The following is a 23,000-nucleotide window of genomic DNA, read 5'->3' on the forward strand; positions in this document are numbered from 1 at the left end:
TAAGGACAAGCCAGAGAATTATAGACCAGTGAGCTTGATGTTGGTGGTGGGCAGGTTGTTGGAGGGAATCCTGAGGGACAGGACATACATGTATTTGGAAAGGCAAGGACTGATATGGGATAGTCAACATGGCTTTATGCATGGGAAATCATGTCTCACAAACTTGATTGAGTTTTTTGCAGAAGTAACAAAGAGGATTGATGAGGGTAGAGTGGTAGATGTGATCTATATGGACTTCAGTAAGGTGTTCGACAAGGTTCCCCGTGGGAGACTGGTTAGCACGGAATAAAGGGAGAACTAGCCATTTGGATACAGAACTGGCTCAAAGGTAGAAGATAGAGGGTGGTGGTGGATGGTTTTTTTTTCAGACTGGAGGCCTGTAACCAGTGGAGTGCCACAAGGATCGGTGCTGGGTCCTCTACTTTTTGTCATTTACATAAATGATTTGGATGCGAGCATAAGAGGTACAGTTAATAAGTTTGCAGATTACACCAAAATTGGAGATGTAATGAACAGCGAAGAAGGTTACCTCAGATTACAACAGGATCTGGATCAGATAGGCCAATGGGCCAAGAAGTGGCAGATAGAGTTTAATTCAGATAAATGCGAGGTGCTGCATTTTGGGAAAGCAAATCTTAGCAGGACTTATCCACTTAATGGTAAGGTCCTAAAGGCTGTTGCTGAACAAAGAGACCTTGGAGTGCAGGTTCATCGCTCCTTGAAAGTGAAGTCACAGGTAGATAGGATAGTGAAGAAGGCGTTTGATATGCTTTATTTTATTGGTCAGAGTATTGAGTACAGGAGTTGGGAGGTCATGTTGCAGCTGTACAGGACATTGGTTAGGCCACTGTTAGAATATTGCGTGCAATTCTGGTCTCCTTCCTATCGGAAAGATGTTGTGAAACTTGAAAGGGTTCAGAAATGATTTACAAGAATGTTGCCAGGGTTGGAGGATCTGAGCTTTGGGGAGAGGCTGAACAGGCTGGGGTTGTTTTCCTTGGAGCATCGGAGGCTGAGGGGTGACCTTAAACAGGTTTACAAAATTATGAGGGGCATAGATAGGATAAATAGACAAAGTCTTTTTCCTGGGGTGGGGGAGTCCAGAACTAGAGGGCATAGGTTTAGGGTGAGAGGGGAAAGATATAAAAGGGACCTAAGGGGCAACATTTTCACGCAGAGGGTGGTATGTGTATGGAATGAGCTGCCGGAGGAAGTGGTGGAGGTTGGTACAATTGAAACATTTAAAAGGCATTTGGATGAGTATATGAATAGGAAGGGTTTGGAGGGATATGGGCCGGGTGCTGGCAGGTAGGACTAGATTTGGTTGGGATGGCATGTATGGGTTGGACCGAAGGGTCGTGTTTCCATGCTGTACATCTCTATGACTCTATGAACAGTACTTTTCCTAGGACCAAATTTGACAAAAATACCAACATTCAATAAGGATACAAAGATAATCACATTTTGCAAGCATTCAAGAAGATAAAAGGTAAAATAGTCTTTATTACTATCGGACTAGTGCACGTGGTCAGACTCCAGTCTTACAATACTTTGGTCACACACAGAATGGGCTGCATTTTTGGGCTCCATCCACCAAATGATAATACACCCGTCTTTGAGATAGTACACAAAAAAAATTACCAGTTTGATGGCTGGAATGTGAGGACTGTCCTTTGTGGAGGACACTTTCAAAGCCACAAGGACTTCCAAAAGGTATTTGGTACAGTGCTGCACAACTAAACTATAAGCCAAGTTATAGTCCATGGCATAATAAAAGAAACAGTAATGTCATGGATACCAAATTGGCCAAGTGATGGAAAATTGGTGTAATGGATGCTTTTTGAGCTGGAAGAAAGTTTGTAGTGGAGTTGCCCAGGGATCAGAGTTGCAACCGAATTTCTGATACACATATATAATAATGACCTTTACTTCATGCACAGGACACACTTTGAAAGTTTGCACATAGTACAAAACCTGGAAGTATTGAGAAATGTGAGGATAGTGCAGAACTTCAAAAGAACAGACAAGTTGATAGAATGGGTGAACAGGTAGCAAGTAAAGTTCAATACAGGGAAATATGAAGTGATTGATTTTATAGGAAGAACATGCAGAGATAATATAGAACAAAGGTCATAACTCAAACGGAGCACATGGTTTGGGGTATAAGTCATTAAATGTGGCAGAACAGACTGAGGGCTTGGTTAATAAAGTATAAAGCATGATATACTTTATTGATAGGGGCCCAAAGTACAAAAGTAAGGAGGTGATTTAGTACAAGTCACTAACAACTTCAGCTGGAGTACTACATCCAGTTCTGGGCACCACATTCTAGAAAGGTTATGAACACAGAACAGTACAGCACCGGAACACGCCCTTTGGCCCATCATATCCATGTCAACCATGATGCCATTCTCAACTAATCCCTGCCTGCTTACATATCTGTCCAAATGCCCCTTAAACATTACTATCGTATCTGCTTCTATCACATTCCAGGCACCTACCACCCTTTGCATAAAAAAACTTACCTTGTACATCTCTTTTAAACATTCCCCTTTTACCTATCCCTTTGACATTTACTACCTGGGAAATAGATTCTATTTATCCACCCTGTCTGTGCCTCTCATAATTTTATAAACTTCTATCAGGTCGGCCCTCAGCGTCCAACCTGTAATGAAAACAATCCAAGTTAGTCTAACCTCTCCTTATAGCTAATCACTCCAATCCAGACAATGTCCTGGTAAACCTCTTCTGCACTCTCTCCAATGCCTCCACACCCTTCCGATGGAGTAGTGGCCAGAACTGCACACAATATTCCAAATATGGCCTAACTAAAATGTTACAGAGCTGCAACAAGACTTGCCAACTTTTATACTCAATGCCTTGATTGATGATGCATTCTGTCATGCCTTCTTTATCACCGTATCCAATTTTGTTGCCACTTTCCAGGAAGCTATGGACTTGCACCACAAGATATCTCTATATATCAATACTTTTAAGGGTCCTGCCATTTATTGTGTACTTTCCTCTTGCATTTGACCTCCTGGATTGCATGTCCAGATTAAACTCCATTTGCCATTTCATCCTCAACTGATTTACATTCTGCTGTATCCTTTGACAACCTTCCTCACTATCTACAACTCTAATTTTTATGTTTTCTGCAAATTTAATCATCAGGCCACTATATTTTCATCCAAATCATTTACATATGTTACAAACTACACTGATCCCAGATGCAAGTAAATCTTGCCCGTCAGAATCTTCTCCAATAATTTCTCTACCACTGATGTAAGGCTCACGGGATCAATTCCATCATGCCCGGTGGACTTATCTACCTTAAGGTTTTTCAAGACTCCCAACATCTTTCAAATATTGACATGTCATAGAATATCAATATACCCCTTCCTAATCTTACCGTTAAAACTTAAGGGATTGAAGAAAACGCAGAAAAAATGTGTGCAAATGGTTCCGGGGCTGAAAATATGTTACAAAATGAGTCATGAGAATGGATATATCAGAGAAGTTAGAATTGCTTGAAGGCAGGAAAGAGATCTGATAAAGACATTCAAAATCATGAGGAGTCTAAACAGAGTAGATAAGGAGAAACTGTTCCCATGTGTCAAAAGGGTCAAGAACAAAATGGCGTATATTAAGTTAAGAAGCAAAAGTAATATGAGAAAATACTTTTTCACACAGTAAGTGATTAAGCTTCATTAAATACTGTACTGTCTAAGAGTGCATTGGTGGCAAATTCAACTGAGGCATTCATAAGGAAATTGGACTACGATTCAAAAAGGAATGACGTTGAGGATTACAGGGAGAAAGCAGGAGAATGGGATTAAGTAAAATGCTCATTTGGAAAGCCAACATAGACAGTGAAGAGAATAACTTTGTCTCCTTCTGTGCTAAGTTAAAAGTCACACAACACCAGGTTATAGGGCAAAAGGTTTATTTGCAAATCCAGACAGTTACCTGATGAAGGTGCAGCGCTCTGAAAGCCAGTACTTCCAAATAAACCTGTTGTTGTGCGATTTTTAACTTTGTCGACCCCAGTCCAACACTGGCACCTCCACATCTTTCTGTGCTGTAATAGTTCCATGACCCAAATTGAGTAGAATGGACTTCAATGGTTCACAATAGTATATTTGTGAGGGACACTCAAAACAGAAAATGACCATTTAGCCAATCACATCTGCCTCTGCAGTTTAAAAGAAAAAAAAGGTGAGCTCACTTAAACTCTGAAGGTCTTGACCAGGAAGATACTGAGTTTGCTTCATTTGTTGGAGAGTTCAGACTAGGCAATAAAATTTCAGAATGACAGATAGCCATTTTTGACTGAGATAGATAGACATTTCTTCAGAGAGTTGCAAATCTTTGGCACATTCAACCTTTGAGGTCTCTGAGTCTATTCAAGGCTACGATTGCCTTATGTTTTGACTCCAAGGAATTTGTGTGACAAGGGGATTAGGTAGGGAAGGCTGAGGATCTGTCATAGTCTAATGAAACTGTGGTGCAGGCTCAAAATACCATATGGCCTATTCCTGCTGCTAATGCTAAAAGTAACTTGTTAACAAAAAATCAGCAAAGCTACCAAAAACTCAATAATGCATTATAGAAATATGAATTGTGCCAGAGTTTGGAAATCCATCAATTTCTTAAAAGCAGAATTCGTAGATACCTGCCTTGCTCCTCCAATTGACCATTTTAAATCCGAGTTACATATAAAAACTGAATGAATGAAGATTAACTACAATTGAAACCTTACCTCTTTAAAGTGCTCAGACAGGAAGTCAGCAACAAAGGAAACATCTCGATGTGTCATCTATATTTGAAATATATTAAAATAAATAGTTGATGTGAATAATAAACATCTAACTCGACTTAATAATCCTCAATACTTCTACTTTGGTCAGGAACTGATTTACATATTTAACTCATGCTCCATCTTTCAGTGATTCAAAATGGCATGATTCCAAAGCAACTACAGTTTGGTTCACAAAGGTATATTTGAAAGGTACATGCAAAATAGCAATAGGCCATTTAGTTGACTGAATCTGTTCTGCGTTCAATTAGATTATAGCTCATTTGTACCTCAATTGCATTTTCTTACTTGCATTTGGTTCATACTCCTTACTAACTTTCCCCAGCTCAAGAAAATTGAAACAATAATAAGGTCAAATGCCAGTGAGACCCAGTTGTATTGATCCCGGTTACAACAGTTACGAATTGTAATACCTAGAAAAACTGAAATAACAGCTTCATGTGAGAAAATGGTAACTTGACACTGAATTGAATGATCAGCTATGATCATATTCAATAGCAGAGCAAGCTCAAAGCAACAAATGACCCACTCCTGCCCCTGATTTTGATGTTATTATAATATCTTCTGTTGATTCATGCTCCTGGCATGAACCTATGGAATCAAATGCAATTCAACATTAATTTGCTTCCAAACACTTGATGTTACTTTAATAAAGCAGACAGAACAGATCAAATTACATGTCCGTTCCTTTCTTATGCAAGATTGCATATTAGATATGCTGCTGTGGCACCCCTTTTACAGGCAAGCAGACCGGTATATTTCTAATGCTTTGACTTCAGATTTCCCAATTTTAAAAAAAAACAAATACACAATGGCCATGGCTTGGTTACAAGAGATAGCTGACCAATCACAGTGTTTTGCATTTATTATTTTGCCACTTTCTGTAATGAAATGTCCAAAACACTGACTGAAATGAAAAGGAAATTAAAAAGTAATGATTTTGCTTAAACAGTTGAAATTTAAATAACTTGTTGCATTGTATTCCCCTGTTACTTTACCTTTACGACACATGCTCATGACATCAGCATTATGTAATAGCATTTGTCTGGAGAGTATAAAGGTCTCCCACTCTACCTTACCTCGAGGCATTTGAGACATGACACCCAACTGGAAGTATGCTCCTCTGTCATAAACTACTAGTTAAATATTACAAATACATGCCCAGTTACTTAAGTTATAGGAGATAGCATAGACATTGCTGCATTAGGTAGAACAACCTATTGGAGGTAAACTTATACCATGGTAGCAGCAGTGGTTGTCGATAAAAGGACTCCTAATACCTTGTGGCAGATATTTGGAAAGTTAATTGAAAATCAACCAGACAGCATCTTTGGACAACAGTGAATTCTGTAGGATTGAGCAAAAGTCACTATCATTTAAAATACTGGACCAAAGTCCTGGACTTTTCAAAACAAATAGACAAACGGAGGTCTCCTCACTGTGATACAGCATCAATTCCTGAGAGTACAGACAGCTGTAGAGATCTGTAGATAGAGCATTGACCACCACAAGAATAGGGTTAATTTGTTTTTGATTAGAACGCAAATTCTTTCAAGATAAAATAAATTGCTTTATTTAAAAATGAAAATGGGTGAAGTGCAGTTTTGAGCTGACACAGAAAGCCAGTGTACTGCAGTACACACAACTAGAAGGCTTGAATGCTGTGTTCCTGACAGGTGACACATACATAATATTCTCATAACAGCAGAAGCAAAGTCTGCGTTCTTAAAGGAGAACAATTTTAAATATATACTTACATAAAGACAGTGACACACGGTTTAAGGTAGAACAGTCCAAAGTGCTTAAGGCAGAATCGTAAAAAGCAGAAACCTAATTATGGATTGTACATTCTGTGAGACAATTACATAATTAGGATTGTCAAACAATATAGGCTATTTTACAGACCAATAGATAATCTTAAAAAAAAGAGCTCTGACAGTCTAGTCTGCCATTGACATGGAAAGGCTTCACAGTGTTAACACATCCAATTTTTATATGAATGATCAGGAAGATCTCGACTGGAAGGTTCTTGAAGACCAGTCAAGGTGAGATTCATTTCATGATCAACAGATTTCAAGTCATCTCACAAACAGAGAATTCTGGAGAAAACTCAGCAGGTCCGGCAGCAACTATGGTAAGAGAAACAGAGTTAATATTTTGAGTCTGGGACAACTTGTTTTTTTAGAACGAAAGGTTCAGAAGAGCCTACACCATACTTCAAGCTGTTGGTCGAGTTGATGCCATAGTAAAAGTCATGAGTGTGACTTTTCTGAAGGGGTACAGAATTTCAAGCAGGTTCATTGAGTAAGTCATTGCCTTGTGATAAAAGATGTATTATATTCCTGAATTTGCATTTTCAAATAGAAACAGGTGGATGTTCTGTGTGTTTTTTTTAAGTTGAATAAGTCAATTTGGAACAGGGTGGTAAATATATCAGTTCCAAGAAAGCATGCAATTGCAGTTGAGGGTCTGTGAGAACCCTTGCTGTGTAAAGGGATCAAATATTTATATCCAGTGGGGCTTATGATAGATAGAGTAAACATTAAGGCAATTAATTTTGTTTTGACTGCAGAACAGAAGGTTCAAATCTTTAGTTTAGAAGAACAAAAAGTTCAGTTCAAAAGGTAGAATATTTTCTCCTATCAGGGGAATTAAGTCAGTTAAGGGGAGCCAGTCACCTATTATCTTTAGTACATGAAGCTGACAAGCCAGGACAGTTTAAATAGAAATCGTCAAATTATTCGTACTGAAATAGTTTTGGAGAGCAGAATTATGAGAGGTTCATGCCAGAGCACATGGAAAGAAATCAGAAAACAACAGAATCAGCAGTTCAAGGGAAATAAACAAGAATCCTTCAGTTAAATAAAGAATTTAAAGTTAGGAGTGATATTACTCAGGGATTCTCTCTCTACCACAGATGGTGTTGGGAAACAGACAAACTTTTTTTCTACGTTTCCGTCTTCTGTATGTATAAAATGTTGTTTATTTCTTCTTTTGTGTAATAAACTTTCATTCTGTTGTTGAAGAACATCTGAAACCTCCTGTGAATATGCTTCAGCGATTAACCATCACATTAACCTGGTTATAGTATATGATTCATCAAGTCGGATTTCATTCTTGGATAGGTTTTGCCCAGGATGACCGTCAGTTGGGATGACAATTAATGAAAGCCTTTAGGAAGGATATTTTGTGCAAGGACAATGGTCATACCATTGACACGTGACTTGAAGATGGGCATGATTATGAAGCTGACAGTGGTAGGCCAACAACAAAATGCATGGTTTAGGTCCAGCCAACAACACTGCAGTGGTAAGAAAATGACACCAAACCAGCCAATTCTCTAATAAATGCAACTTCTCATATCTATCGAAAAGCTGTACAGCTTTTCAAGATATAAAATTGGAGGCCTAATTCAAAAGGGGGAGCAGAAGCAGATGTATATATGCACAGATCATTCAAGGTAACAGGACATGTGGAGAGTGCAGTAAATAAAGTACGAGTATATTTTAGGAGCACAGCGTATAACAGCGAAGAGGTCATTGGAAACAAAAACAGAAAATGCTGGAAAAACACAGCAGGTCAGGTAGCATCAGTTCCGTTCTCAAGAAGGGTCACTAGAACCGAAACGTTAATTCAGCTTTCTCTCCACAGATTCAGCCAGACCTCCCAAATCTTTCCAGCAATTTGTTTTTGTTTCTGATTTCCAGCATGAATTTTTTTTAAGCAAAGAAATGATTTGCAACTTATAAGAGCTTTGTAGAATTCAGCTGATGTATCATGTGCAGTTGTGGATGCTACATTGTAGGAAAGGAGTGAGTGCATTGGTACACTGCAGAAGTGATTTACTACAATGGTTCCAGATAACAGAAACTTCAGCTTTGAGGGTAGATTGTAGAAATTGGGATGCTCTCCCTGGAGAGAATAAAGCTGAGAGAAGATGATCTGATTGAGATTTTTAAAATCATGAGTTGCGTGGTTAGAGCAGATACAGTGGAGCTGTTTCTGCTTGTAAAAGAAACGAGAGATGGCACAGACTTAAAATGATGTGCAAGCAAAGCAAGGACGAGAAAAATCTTTTCACATAAGTTGCACGCATTTGGAATACACAGCCTGGAAGTGTGGTGGAGGCACATTCAACTCACGCATTCAAGAGGTTATTGAAAGTGGGTTTTGGATAGTAATGGTGTACAGGGACATGAGGAAAAGGCAGAAAATTGGCACTAAATAATAGAGCCACTGCTGGCACAATAGATTAAATGCACTGAAAAAATTCCTGTGAAGATCTGAAAAAAATGTGGCAGTAAAGGACACCGGGTAGCTATGTGGAGGAAATCTCAGTCCAAAAGACAACACAGACTCCAGAACAAAACAATCAAAATGACAATACACCACAACACAATGACAGCAAGGAATATGTTAAGTGCTCAGGTGCAAAAACAATGATGCTCAGAGTCAACCAAGCAAAAGATAAATTTCAAACATGATCAAGCTTTCTATATTGTTAGTGTTGTGTTGATGGCATAAGGCGATAAGGAACTTTTACAACTGTTACTATCATGCGTCATGAAAAGTCAGATCGACACACACTACAAGCTAAAATCAACACAGGTGCTAGTGCCAATATTTTGACACAATACATCCTGAATGACATGTACCTTGGCAATGGTGCTTCGTGGTACAACCTACAAGAGACCCTCTCAATGGATCAGGTTGGATCACCGATTCTGTACACTGGCAGAACCACACCATTGTGCTGATATGCAAGCTCAGTTTGACTTCTCAAAATCTTGTTTCTAGTACATATCAAGAGTCAGCAGGAGTACAAGTATGCACAGATCTCGATATGGTCGCAATTTATGGGAGTCAAATCCACACCCACTACAATATCCATATAAATGGATAAATGGACCACAGGTAATATAATCAAAGCAGTCAACAATTTGCAAGTAAATTACTTTGAAGTGAGATGTAAAGCAGGTATCAGGACAGTTACAGCTGGCACATTCTGCAGATTAGGCAACCCACATAAAGGAGAAAATCCTCCTCCTGTTGTACACATTGATGCCCTTAACCAAAAAGCTGAAGATAAGCTGAAAGCTGATCTGTTGCACGTTGCACTCACTCCTTTCCTACAATGTAGCATCCGCAACTGCACATGATACATCAGCTGAATTCTAATAAGTTCTTTTAAGTTGCAAATCATTTCTTTGCTTAAAAAATACTTCATGCTGGAAATCAGAAACAAAAACAAATTGCTGGAAAAACTTAGGAGGTCTGGCTGAATCTGTGGAGAGAAAGCAGAATTAACGTTTCGGTTCTAGTGACCCTTCTTTAGAACGGAACTGATGCTGCCTGACCTGCTGAGTTTTTCCATCAATTTCTGTTTTTGTTTTTGATGACCTCTTTGCTGTTATACTCTATGCTCCTAAAATATACTCGTACTTTATTTACTGCACTCTCCACATGTCCTGCCACCTTGAATGATTTGTGCACATATACACCCAGGTCTCTCTGCTTCAGAGCCAGCATGAACAGTTGCAATTGACAACTGTAAAAGATAAGCAACTCGAAGAGTTACAGAAGATCATTATCCAGGGGTGGCCTGACAATATTAAAGAAGTCCCTGAGAAGCTAAACTCATTTTTGCCATACAGAGATTAACTTGTTATATCATGACAAGTAATTCTTAACAGCAAACAAGTTAAAAAATCAAATGACCTTGAACACAGATTCACATGCTAGCTGCCATGTGTGTACTGGCCAGGGAAGAGTCTGGATATGAAATCACATTTGAATGCGCATGACGCATGTTAAACGTATCAACCCTGACATTGAAGAAACCTTCTACAATTGCAGGATACTCTTCCATGAAAGTAGCTGCATACCTACTCGGAGTGCATGCAAAGACTATGGGTTTGTTTCTCTAATTATTCAACAACCTAGCAACACAACCGGTGTGACCGTCATTGACACAATGAGCACTATTGAGCACTATTGATTCCTGAGGAAGGGCTTATGCCCGAAACATCGATTCTCCTGTTCCTTTGATGCTGCCTGACCTGCTGTGCGTTTCCAGCAACACATTTTCAGCTCTGATCTCCAGCATCTGCAGTCCTCACTTTCTCCACAATGAGCACTATTATCAACTATGCCCAGATCAGACAATATCTGACAATGGACTGCAATAACACTGGTAAACTGTTTCACACATATGCATTAAATGGGGAATGACTCCTATCACATTGTCATCCACACTCAAACACTGTAGCAGAACATATAGGATGTACTATGCAAACAATGATCATCAAGTGTCCCGCAACAAAGCAACATGTTTGCATGGTATTGCTGTATTGTCACTCAGCAGCACTGGAGAAGGGATTACCATCACCAAACATATACTTAAAAGGCGAGCGCGACCAACACTGCCCAGCAACCAACTGTTTAATTGATCCCAGAATGTAACATGAGAAGCAACCAGGTAGATAGTGACAAAAATTGAGCACTGGGGAGAAAACGAGTTAGAAATAAGGATAAAAATACTTGGATACCAGGAAAAGTTTCAGAAAAATGCAACCAGCCAAGATCAGACAAGGTGCTGCACCGTAAAGGAACAGAAGCTAACTCAGACCAATATACAACACAGAAAGTGACACATCTATCATACATAAAGAGTGAGGAAGAATGCTCTAATAATGATTGTGTGGTGATGTTCAGTGACAGCGACCAGCACGAGCAAAGAACATATAACTTTCCAGATGGATAATTATCACCTGGTCAGGATGAGATGTTAAACCTCAAATTGTATTGAAATGTTAGCCTTGTAAACTCTGTGTTACCTGTTTGTATAATTACCAAATTCACAAATATAACCATGCATTATCTATTTCGGATATGTATTTATCTTTAGAAGAAGGTGAATGCTGTGTTAAATTCTCACAAGGAGCCTCAACTCTGCTCTACAATTCAACAAGGTCTGATTGTAACCTCAAATCCACATTCCCACCTATCTCTGATAATCTGTCATGAAGACAGTTGGTTAGCTCAGTTGGCTGGTTTACATTGCAGAGTAATGCCAACAGCATAGGTTCAATTCCTATACTGACTGAGGTTACCTTGGAAGGTTCTCCTGCTCAGGCTCTCACCTCACCTCACATTAAAACCACCATCAGGCATCTCTCTACCTTTCAGAGAGAAGCCGCATGGTCCGGTTGGACTACGGTGATTTTATTGTGTTCCCTCCTTGCCTAATATTCATGCCTTACAACTTTTAAAGGAGTTCAGTTCTACTGCCTTTTCAGTAACTGCGTTTCAAAGATTCCCAACACTCGACATTGAAGAAACTATTGTTTTAGATTGTTAAAAGTAACAATATTACTTAGTAGCTTTGAAAGAATTGCTTAAAGAATTACTGCAATTTACCTTGTTTAGCTCTGGCAAAACATGATCATCAGACATCCTCAACATTGCTGAAAAAAATAAACCTGATTATACCTGGAGCATATTATATAATTTTCATTAAAATATTTAACAAATAATCTTCAGCCAACACACTAATGAAAGACAACATTGCAAATACTGTCACTTGAAACAAACATTAGTTTAGCAAGCTTCTATTTAATCTCAGCTAGATGAAACATTGGTTTAATTTGATTTAAGTACCAGCTATTACAGTGGAAAAGTGAAATTCACAGGCTACTAAGGAGATGGCAATGACCTAGTGTTATTATCGTTAGACTATTAATCCAGAAATTCAGCTAATGTTCTTAAGAGCTGGGTCTGAAACCTGCCATGGCAGATACTAGAATTAATAAAAATAAGTTTAAAAAATCAGGAATTAATAATGATATGAAACCATTGTCAATTGTCAGACAAACCCATCTGGCTCACTAATGTCTTTCAGGGAAGGAGATCTGCCATCCTTACCTGGTCTGGCTGACATTTGACTCCAGACCCATAGCTGACTCTTAATTACTCTTGGAAATGGCCTTGAAAGCCTTTCAGTTGCAGCAATTGCCCTCCCTAAGGGCATTGTGGGTCAACCTACATGTGGACTGCAGGAGTTCAAGGAGGCAGCTCACCACCACCATCTTCTCAAAGGCAATGAGGGCCAAACAATAAATGCCAGCTAGCAAGGTTCACAATACACGTGTGAATTAAAAAATCTCACTCGAATAGTAACAGTGCTTAAATAGTTTAAAATAATTGTTGCCTGAACTAAAGCTGGGTATTAAGTTTTAGTTTTATTTTAAAAATATATATCATTTAAGTTACTTTAATCCTGGACAGTCATGCAGTATAACCCACAATATCATTTGATTAACATTTGAGTTACTCACCTCCTAAGTCCCCAAAACCAGCCAACCCTCTACAATGAAGAAGTCAGCAGCTATATTCCCTATATAATTTGTTTTTTTCCTATGCGGATCCCAGAAGTCAATGTGCGACAGTGACTTCCAAAACTGGAAGTCAATTCTGGGAACAGTGTCAGCATGCCAATCAACAAGCACAGATGCTTGGAGTGGCTGCACAGCTTTGAGAGAACATTAGATGGGCGTGTTTTGGAATACTCTACACTCACCTGGATGAGTGTAACTCCAATAACAGTCATGAAATTAGATTCCATTTAGGATAAATTAATCTGCTGGATTGACAGCACATCCATAAACATCCACTCCCTCCATCATCGAAGCATAATAATTGCAGCATTATCTACAAAACGCACTGCAGAAATATATCTTAGACAGCATCTTCCAAACCAGTGACTCCTAAGATCTCAAAGGAGAGGGGCAGCTTTGGCATGGGAACATCACCAACAGCAAGTTCCTCTCCAAGCCAGTCATTAGCCTGAAATGGAAATATACCACTGTTCCTTCAGTGTCACTGGGTAAAAAGTCTGGAATTCCCTCTCTAATAGCACTGTCAATCTACTAATACCAAATGGACTGCAGTAGTTCAAGGAGGCAGCTCACCACTGCCTTCAAGGACAATTAGAATTGGGTAATAAATATTGGCCCACCCAGTGAAGCCTACATCCCTGAACTAATTTAAAAACACACCCACAAATTGTAATGTCATTTTCAGACAGTGGCTCTGAGGTGCTTAGTGTATAGGATTTCTAAAAGCTGAACTCCAGATGAGGGGGGAATATGGCAGTCCTTGATATCAAAATAGCACAGGATCAAATATGAAACTAATTATTTCTAACAAAATTCAGGTTAAATAGGTTTCCAACCAAAAACTCTTCAGTCTTTTGATCAATAACTGACGACAAAGGAAAATGGGTCAGGTCATGCATGGCTGCCGTGTTGTAAAAGGTACCATCGCCACCAGCCACATAGGGCAATTACGGATGGACAATTTCTCTCCACTTAAATATCAAATTTTAGAAAGTAAAATTTGAACATGCACACCATAAATTTAGAAATTACTCAAGATCAATAATGTTCTGAAGTTGATCAGAATTGATCTGAAATTGTCTTATTATATTTATTCATTTTTAGGAACATAGGTTACTTAGCCCCTTGAGCATGTTCTGCCATTCAATTAGATAATGAATGATTCGTTTTTTAACTTAATTTCCACAACTTGGTTTCATTTTCCTTAAATCTGAGTTAACCTAGGCATTATCAGCTTTTAAAAGGTATGTTTTTGGATTTTCACTTCTTGTTATGCAAAGAATTGCAACTGACATCATCCCTGAACATCTTCCACCATTCCTAGTTACCTGTCACTTACAAAATAGTCTGATTTTGTTTTCTTGGATTTGAAATGGATTACTGCACATAGAATTCAGAGAGGAACTATCTGTGACAGTTTTGTCCACTCACTAACAATATCTCTTTTCAAGTGTCTTTCCACCTACATTACTTATTGTGTGATTCAATTTTATGCTGTCAGCAAATGATTGTCTTACCCATCATGAATTATTTCCAAATTTAGCAAAATGCTGAAGTGCTAATTTAGATCCTTAGAGGACACCATGAGTTACTACCTGTCGATTAGCATGCATATCCTCATCTCTATTCTAAGTTTCCTAACACTGAAAAGAATTTCCTAACTCATGCCTCCAATTCCATCTGTTTCTATTTTTTCTAACAGCCTCTTTTGTGGAATTCTATCGAATGTTTTTGAAAGCCCATATAAATAGCATTTGTCAATCTTTTTACTCAGTAATGATCAGATTCGCGCTTTTTCATACGATGACTGATAGTTTAGTTGATATTTAACTAGATAGAACAGAATTTGACAAAATTGGTTTTAAAATAAATTTATGAACTGCTGACCAGGTTTGTACAATTTTGTCAGAGAGAAGTGAATATATTTCCAATTCTGCATTAAGTAACATTAATTCTGCCAGTATCTGCTACAGTTGCTTAAGCTATTAAGGGCGGCATGGTGGCTCAGTGGTTAGTACTGCTGCCTCACAGCACCAGCATCCCAGGTTCAATTCCAGCCTTGGGTGACTGTCTGTGAGGAGTTTGCACATTCTCCCCGTGTCTGCGTGGGTTTCCTCTGGGTGCTCCGGTTTCCTCCCACAGTCCAAAGATGTGCAGGTCAGGTGAATTGGCCATGCTAAATTGCCCAGAGTGTTAGGTGCATTAGTCAGAGGGAAATGGGTCTGGGTGGGTTACTCTTCGGAGGGTCGGTGTGGACTGGTTGGACCGAAGGGCCTGTTTGCACATTTTGGGAATCTAATCTTTACTGGCAACATGTAGATGCTTAAATTTATTCATATGACTGATAATAATGCTGAAATAGATTCCTCCACTTAGCAGTTCATATTTCATTCCATATTGTTAGCTGGATCTAAGTCAAGGACCCAAAAATGTAGTAATATTCAAATTTATGATACGATAGAATAAACTATTACATATAGATTTTATAGTAAATGCAACTTTCATCACCTGCATATAGCCAACGGAAAAATGCCTTGAAGCTTTTCATACTACTGTCGATAACTCTGAAAAAGAACAGATCATCAGTTAAAATCTATATTATTAACATTTTCCTGTTTTCTATGGTGTGGCACCGCTCAGTACAGACAGCAATAATGATGCTTCAAGTTCAGAGGAGAGTGAGGCAAATTTCCCCACTTCTTTCTAATAAAAGATGTGCCACTTGATGAAATGAGGGGAGGTGGGGAGTGTTGGAATGGGGAGAGGAATTGTGTAAACTCAGGTTCAATTCGATATAAACATAACATGGGAAATCTTGGATTTATTTTATACATTAGTCATCTCTGTCAAAAAGAGTCATTCAGTGAAATATTATAGAGGTATGAGGAGGCATTTGTTGTGGGGGCAAGTTTCAATCTACTTTATGTAAGAATTCAATTACACTTAACTGAAGTTCCAAACTTACTGAGATATCACCAAAGTGCAGTTTCCTTAATTTACTGGAGGGAATTGGTCTAAATTCAGCTCTCTCTCTTTCCAGGGCAGGAAAGGAATTATTACTTGGGACATTCACTAGTAGGAGCACAGAGATAATCTCCAAAATGTCTACACATTTGAGTTTATCAGTTTTGCTTTCAGCATTTATAAACACTGTTATAAACACCTGATGACAGACTTGATATTGAAACACATGGCAGGGCATGAAGTCACAGAACTCACATGATAGAAATGTATAACCTTACCAGAAAAAAAAGTTTGTCCATTCTGATTTGAATAATTTTGTAATAGTGTGGTAAATCATAACGACTTTCAAACAGACTTTTCAGTACTAAAATAAACTTTTCCAAATGTAGTTCCATTCCTTCAGTTTTTTTTAGAAAAATGGAAATGTCAAAGTTTCATCTTTATTTTTTCTATTTTTTTCACACTCTATTAATCAAAATCTTTATTTTGCTTGGAGTACATGACTTGGATTGTGTCAGCTATCGTGACTTACACTTTCTAGCGCCCACTTTGCTTGCCCGATGCACGAACTTTTCAATATGATTGATTATGGATTTTGCACAGTGGGTTGCCTTGCTCCTAGGGGCTAAGAATGTGTTGCAAAGAATGGATTAACAACTTCAAATTTCAGTGAACAAATATATAGAAAGTCTGTGGAGACTTGAAGACATGAAGAGTTGATGCTGTTGTTCCCGCTAATACAAAATCTGTGCCATGTTTATCATTCAATTACTATTCACATAAACTGGATGTATTTCAAAAACAAGTTCTATATTATTTAGAATGGTTGATTGATTTAAAATACAGAAGGAATAAGTAAAATAAGTACTTATTCAAATATACTTCAACCTACAACATTATAATTCATTAAATTAAAATTTATTGAATCGTGAACTATTCATTTTATTCAAGACACCCAGTTTTCATAAAATTCATCATTCAATCTTTCAATTATTAGTGAGCGGCACGGTGGCACAGTGGTTAGCACTGCTGCCTCACAGCGCCAGAGACCCGGGTTCAATTCCTGCCTCAGGCGACTGACTGTGTAGAGTTTGCACATTCTCCCCGTGTTTGCGTGGGTTTCCTCCGGGTGCTCCGGTTTCCTCTCGCAGTCCAAAGATGTGCAGGTCAGGTGAATTGGCCATGCTAAATTGTCTGTAGTGTTAGGTAAGGGGTAAATGTAGGGGTAGGGGTCTGGGTGGGTTGCTCTTCGGAGGGTCGGTGTGGACTTGTTGGGCCAAAGGGCCTGTTTCCACACTGTAATCAAATCTAATCGAATCAAATCTAATCTAATCTAATCTTATTACTTAATTATACTTTTCATTTGTTACTGGTGAAACAGATTCTTCACATAAAAAAAGGCATTTTAACTCAAATGTTCAGTTTGTACTTACTGTAGCAATTCATTTGCTTTCAGTATAAATGTTCCCACAGCATTTATGGCATCTTTGAAAGAAAAGAAGTAATTTACTTAAATCAAGTATTGAAAAATAAACTTACAAGGTTTGTTCATCAGGCCATTTGATGCTGTTTCAATATGCCATATCAAAGAGAGGTTAGACATGGAGTTAGACATCTTTGATTCCTAAAGTGCAAGTTTCCTTGTCTCAGAAATAAGTGTTTACCGGATGTAATAGAGTTTATAATTGAACAACCAAGTGACCACTTTCACCTTTGCTTTTGCTCCGGTAACTACAATATGATAATTCCTACATCAGCAGAACAGCATTAGAAAGTACTTTGAGCATGCTGTCTCTGTGCCTTATCAGGCAAGATTTGATTGGAAATTTATTGGTATATAATAAATGTCTCAATTTAAGTCAGGAAGGAATCAATAACACCAAGAGAGCCAGTCAGTGATGTGAACAAAAACTGAAAGGCAGATCATTATTGTAATTTGCAAAATTCCAGAATGCAGGACTTTAAATCATTTAAAGAAAATTCAGTGAATTAGTCCTGTCCTCATACTTTATATTTCATTAATAAGCATTTAAAATAAAAGAATATATGCTTTGAACAGAATTCTACATAAAACTTAAACATCATTAAAATTGTATTATGGATTAAGACTGACTTGCTTTCACCTTGCTGGCACATTTGTGTAACTAATAAAGTTTCAATGATCAAATGGTACTGTACTTAAGCTTAGTGACAATCAGGCTGGGCTTGTAACTTTGGGATGATTCATGAATTTTGGGATATGTTGTTACAAAGTGAAGTTGTCAGCTCTTGAAATGACAATAGTATGGTAAAGATTTAAGAAAGACTACAGTATTTGCATAATTGGGCTTCAGTGAGTCTAGCTGAACAGTAAACAGAAACCAAGGCTGCAAACCTGAATGACTAGAAAAATGGTTTGAGGACTTAGATATACTGCGGACCTCCTGCTGGAGATACAATTAAGATTTGATTATTATAGGGAAGCTAGGAGTGCTCATCCCATTGATTAAAACTTCCAAATACCATTAAATTTAGTTACATTGACGCAAGTGCACATACTTGAACTAAATGTTGCAAAACCACCTGCATAAAATGAGTGTCTCTATCTTCTGGCCAGGAGGCTTGCATTCAAGTCTTACATATGCCAGGAATGGGTAATAACAGCTCTGAACAATTGATTAGATAATATCCATAAAAGGGGTGATTCACAAAGCTTGCTGCATCTGTGAAGTACAAGTATTTCTCACAGAACACTTGAAAGACAGTTGTCGGGACAGAGTTAGTAATGGGGGACTTGTTAGCAACTTAGCATTAGCACAGATCACTACCAGTCCTTGGATATTTGTTACAGGTTGAAGGCAAGCCCTAAGAATTCAGTATTTAGGCAGTTTATGAAATATGCAGCTGTAGCAACTAAGGTGGTCTGGAAGTTAAAGTACATTAAGTTGTGGTAGATTGGAAAAGATTCAACTGGAATTGAAATCTTATAACTGTTAGAGTCAAGTTAGCTGAACTAAAATCTTACAGGACATTGCATCCAGGGACCATGTTTAAGGAACCAAGAAAAAAAATCTCTATAGTTCTGGGAAAGGCAAACCAACGTTCTAAGGAAATATTATAAATTGGCTCAACAAATTAAATGTTAAGTATCAATATTTATTGTCCATTTACCTTGTTAGTTTGCATTCTAAATTAGTGATGGCTCTTTTTGCCAATATAGTTAATCCTCAACAAGCAATTTTCTTACTCTGGGTTTACAATCGAGCCAACATTCCTGCGCATTTTACTATTCTTCCATTTCCCTCCTAATTGCATTAAAAACTATCAAATATTTTGTAATATTATAAAGGTATTGAAAATTTAAAGGTTTAAAAAAATTGAGGATATACCTTCTATGGCGGGCACATCTAACCCTAATGGTTGGTATTTCTGTTTCCACATTGCCATTCCCTTTAGCTCATTTAGATGATACAGGAGAGCCTCTGAGCCACTGTAATAGTGACAGAGAAAGTAGACATCAAAAAATCAGCTCATATAGGTAAAAGAACTTGTGCATCGTTAATTAAACACTGCATCCTTAAATTATTACCATAAATATTATTTAAATTACTATGAAAACGAATTGTTGCATTTCCAAAAGCAATTTTTCTGAAGAAGGGGCACTGGACTCAAAACGTTAACCTTTTTTTCTCCACAGATGCTGCCAGACCTGCTGATTTTCTCCAGCAATTTCTGCTTTTGTTTCAGATCTTCAGTACTGCAGCCTTTATTTAAGCCTTTTCTCTTCACCATGTCACACAAGTTATTTCAACATTACCATTTTGTTGTAATCACAATTGTGGCTTTGTATTTCTACGATCACATGGAACTTCATAAAGTTCAGAATCCTGCACTTTAGCGTCCTTGAAAAAAGGAACTTATATTTAATTCTTTGGCAGCACAGACGAAGTTTAAGCTTTTTGTCTGGCACTCATCAGGCCGAGGTGCAATCAAAGAAACTTAGAAAGAAAACACCAATTTAGGTATACAGCGCAAGAAGAGCTTTGAATGGTTAGAACATGGTTGTAATGGGGGTTCAGTAAAAATTGTTAATTGCTATTCTTAGTAAGTTGAGCAAACTCAGGTCAGGCAGGTAGACTCTGGTCATGTGGAATGTAGCATGGTTTGGCAGTCTCCACAACCCTTTCCTCAATGAAAAAGCTATAACGTGTAGACACATTTCTTCTGCCTACGAAAAGCAGGGCCTGCTGCGTGAGTACATGTAGCATCCAGAATGTCCAAATGAATCACACCGAGACCCCAAGTGAAAACTGTGAATTGGTTTCCAGTGTAATTTTTAGCAGAGTCACATCTACCCTTGAGCATAACACTCTGGGGTTTGCAAGCAACAGCTGGTTCAGTGCGGTCAGCATGTTGCTTGCTGTAGGGTAAAAACAATGACTGCAGATGCTGGAAACCAGATTCTGGATTAGTGGTGCTGGAAGATCCACAAGCCTGACCACCCTGGCCGACACATTGTCTCAGCATGCTCCTGCCCCACTGAACTCATCTCTACCTACCTTGACACTGTCCTATCCCCCCCGAGTCCAGGAACTCCCCACATACGTTCAAGACACCACCCACGCCCTCCACCTCCTCTAAGACTTCCGTTTCCCCGGCCCCCAACGCCTTATCTTCACCAGGGATATCCAATCCCTCTACACCTCCATTCGCCATGACCAGGGCCTCCAAGCCCTTCGTTTTTTCCTCTCCAAACGTCCCCAACAGTACCTTTCCACTGACACTCTCATTCGTTTGGCCGAACTGGTCCTCACCCTTAACAATTTCTCCTTTGAATCCTCCCACTTCCTCCAGACCAAAGGCGTAGCCATGGGCACACGTATGGGCCCCAGCTATGCCTGTCTCTTTGTTGGCTATGTAGAACAGTTGATCTTCCGTAATTACACCGGCACCACTCCCCACCTCTTCCTCCGCTACACTGATGACTGCATTGGCGCCACCTCGTGCTCCCGCGAGGAGGTTGAGCAATTCATCAATTTCACCAACACATTCCACCCTGACCTGAAATTTACCTGGACTATCTCTGACACCTCGCTCCCCTTCCTGGACCTCTCCATCTCCATTAGTGACGACCGACTTGACACTGACATTTTTTACAAACCCACCGACTCCCATAGCTACCTGGATTACACCTCTTCCCACCCTATCTCTTGCAAAAATGCCATCCCGTATTCCCAATTTCTCCGCCTCTGCCGTATCTGCTCCCAGGACGACCAGTTACACCATAGGACACACCAGATGGCCACCTTCTTTAGAGACTGCAATTTCCCTTCCCACGTGGTTAAAGATGCCCTCCAATGCATCTCGTCCACATCCCGCACCTCCGCCCTCAGACCCCACCCCTCCAACCGTAACAAGGACAGAACACCCCTGGTGCTCACCTTCCACCCTACAAACCTTCGCATCAACCAAATCATCCACCGACATTTCCGCCACCTCCAAAAAGACCTCACCACCAGGGATATATTTCCCTCCCCACCCCTTTCCGCCTTCCGCAAAGACCGTTCCCTCCGTGACTACCTGGTCAGGTCCACACCCCCCTACGACCCACCCTCCCATTCTGGCACTTTCCCCTGCCACCGCAGGAACTGTAAAACCTGTGCCCACACCTCCTCCCTCACCTCTATCCAAGGCCCTAAAGGAGCCTTCCACATCCATCAAAGTTTCACCTGCACATCCACCAATATCATTTATTGTATCCGTTGCTCCCGATGTGGTCTCCTCTACATTGGGGAGACTGTGCGCCTCCTAGCAGAGCGCTTTAGGGAACATCTCCGAGACACCCGCACCAATCAACCAAACCGCCCCGTGGCCCAACATTTTAACTCCCCCTCCCACTCTGCCGAGGACATGGAGGTCCTGGGCCTCCTTCACCACCGCTCCCTCACCACCAGACGCCTGGAGGAAGAACGCCTCATCTTCCGCCTCGGAACACTTCAACCCCAGGGCATCAATGTGGACTTCAACAGCTTCCTCATTTCCCCTTCCCCCACCTCATCCTAGTTTCAAACTTCCAGCTCAGTTACTGTCTCCTTGACTTGTCCGACCTGCCTATCTTCTTTTCCACCTATCCACTCCACCCTCTCCTCCTTGACCTATCACCTTCATCTCCTTCCCCACTCCCCCATTGTACTCTATGCTACTTTCTCCCCACCCCCACCCTCCTCTAGCTTATCTATCCATGCTTCAGGCTCACTGCCTTTATTCCTGATGAAGGGCTTTTGCCCGAAACGTCGATTTCGCTGCTCGTTGGATGCTGCCTGAACTGCTGTGCTCTTCCAGCACCGCTAATCCAGAATGTTGCTTGCTGTGGATGGTCAATAGAATGTGTTGTTTGATCAAGTATGCTGGTGAGACCTATACCCTACATAATTGGTAACACATCAGCACAAACTCATCCACCACATTCCACAACTGCATGGTTGGCAAAACGTCCTTTCGCCTTGATAGCAGCATCTTATTAGTGTAGAAAACTACTTGCAAAAGTTGCAATGTACGAAAGTTATTCAAATGTTTGAGATACCTGTTACTCAAATGTTTGAGACACTTTTCCCTTCCAGAGTAATCTGCTATAGACTGAGCAGTTTTGAGGCTAAAAGCAATGGCCATAAGTTCTTTGAGTTTGTGCAACATATAGCGAGTGATGATTTGATCACGGTAGCCATTACCAAGCAAAATAGTTGATGGACCCTACCTCAGCATCAAGCTTATGTATTAGCAAATAGCTAGGTTCCTATTCATGAGGTTGCAAATAATATTGGTCTTGTACATGGAACTGTAGG

The 23,000-nt window shown here is 39.5% G+C and overlaps 1 protein-coding gene across 5 annotated transcripts in view; it reads right to left on the reverse strand.

The window, feature by feature from the left end:
- anapc4 (anaphase promoting complex subunit 4) overlaps positions 1-23,000 on the reverse strand; it is a 99,473-nt gene that overhangs the window by 24,149 nt on the left and 52,324 nt on the right. For all 5 annotated transcript variants that reach the window (XM_072564937.1, XM_072565251.1, XM_072565173.1 and 2 more), the window contains 5 exons: positions 19,548-19,648; positions 17,613-17,664; positions 15,724-15,779; positions 12,239-12,285; positions 4,763-4,819 (listed from right to left, as the gene is read on the reverse strand). In XM_072564937.1, the coding sequence (XP_072421038.1) occupies positions 4,763-4,819; positions 12,239-12,285; positions 15,724-15,779; positions 17,613-17,664; positions 19,548-19,648 (313 nt within the window). The remainder of the gene's footprint in view (positions 1-4,762; positions 4,820-12,238; positions 12,286-15,723; positions 15,780-17,612; positions 17,665-19,547; positions 19,649-23,000) is intronic.

This window comes from Chiloscyllium punctatum, chromosome 1 (assembly GCF_047496795.1).
Source record: "Chiloscyllium punctatum isolate Juve2018m chromosome 1, sChiPun1.3, whole genome shotgun sequence".
Taxonomy (NCBI): Eukaryota; Metazoa; Chordata; class Chondrichthyes; order Orectolobiformes; family Hemiscylliidae; genus Chiloscyllium; species Chiloscyllium punctatum.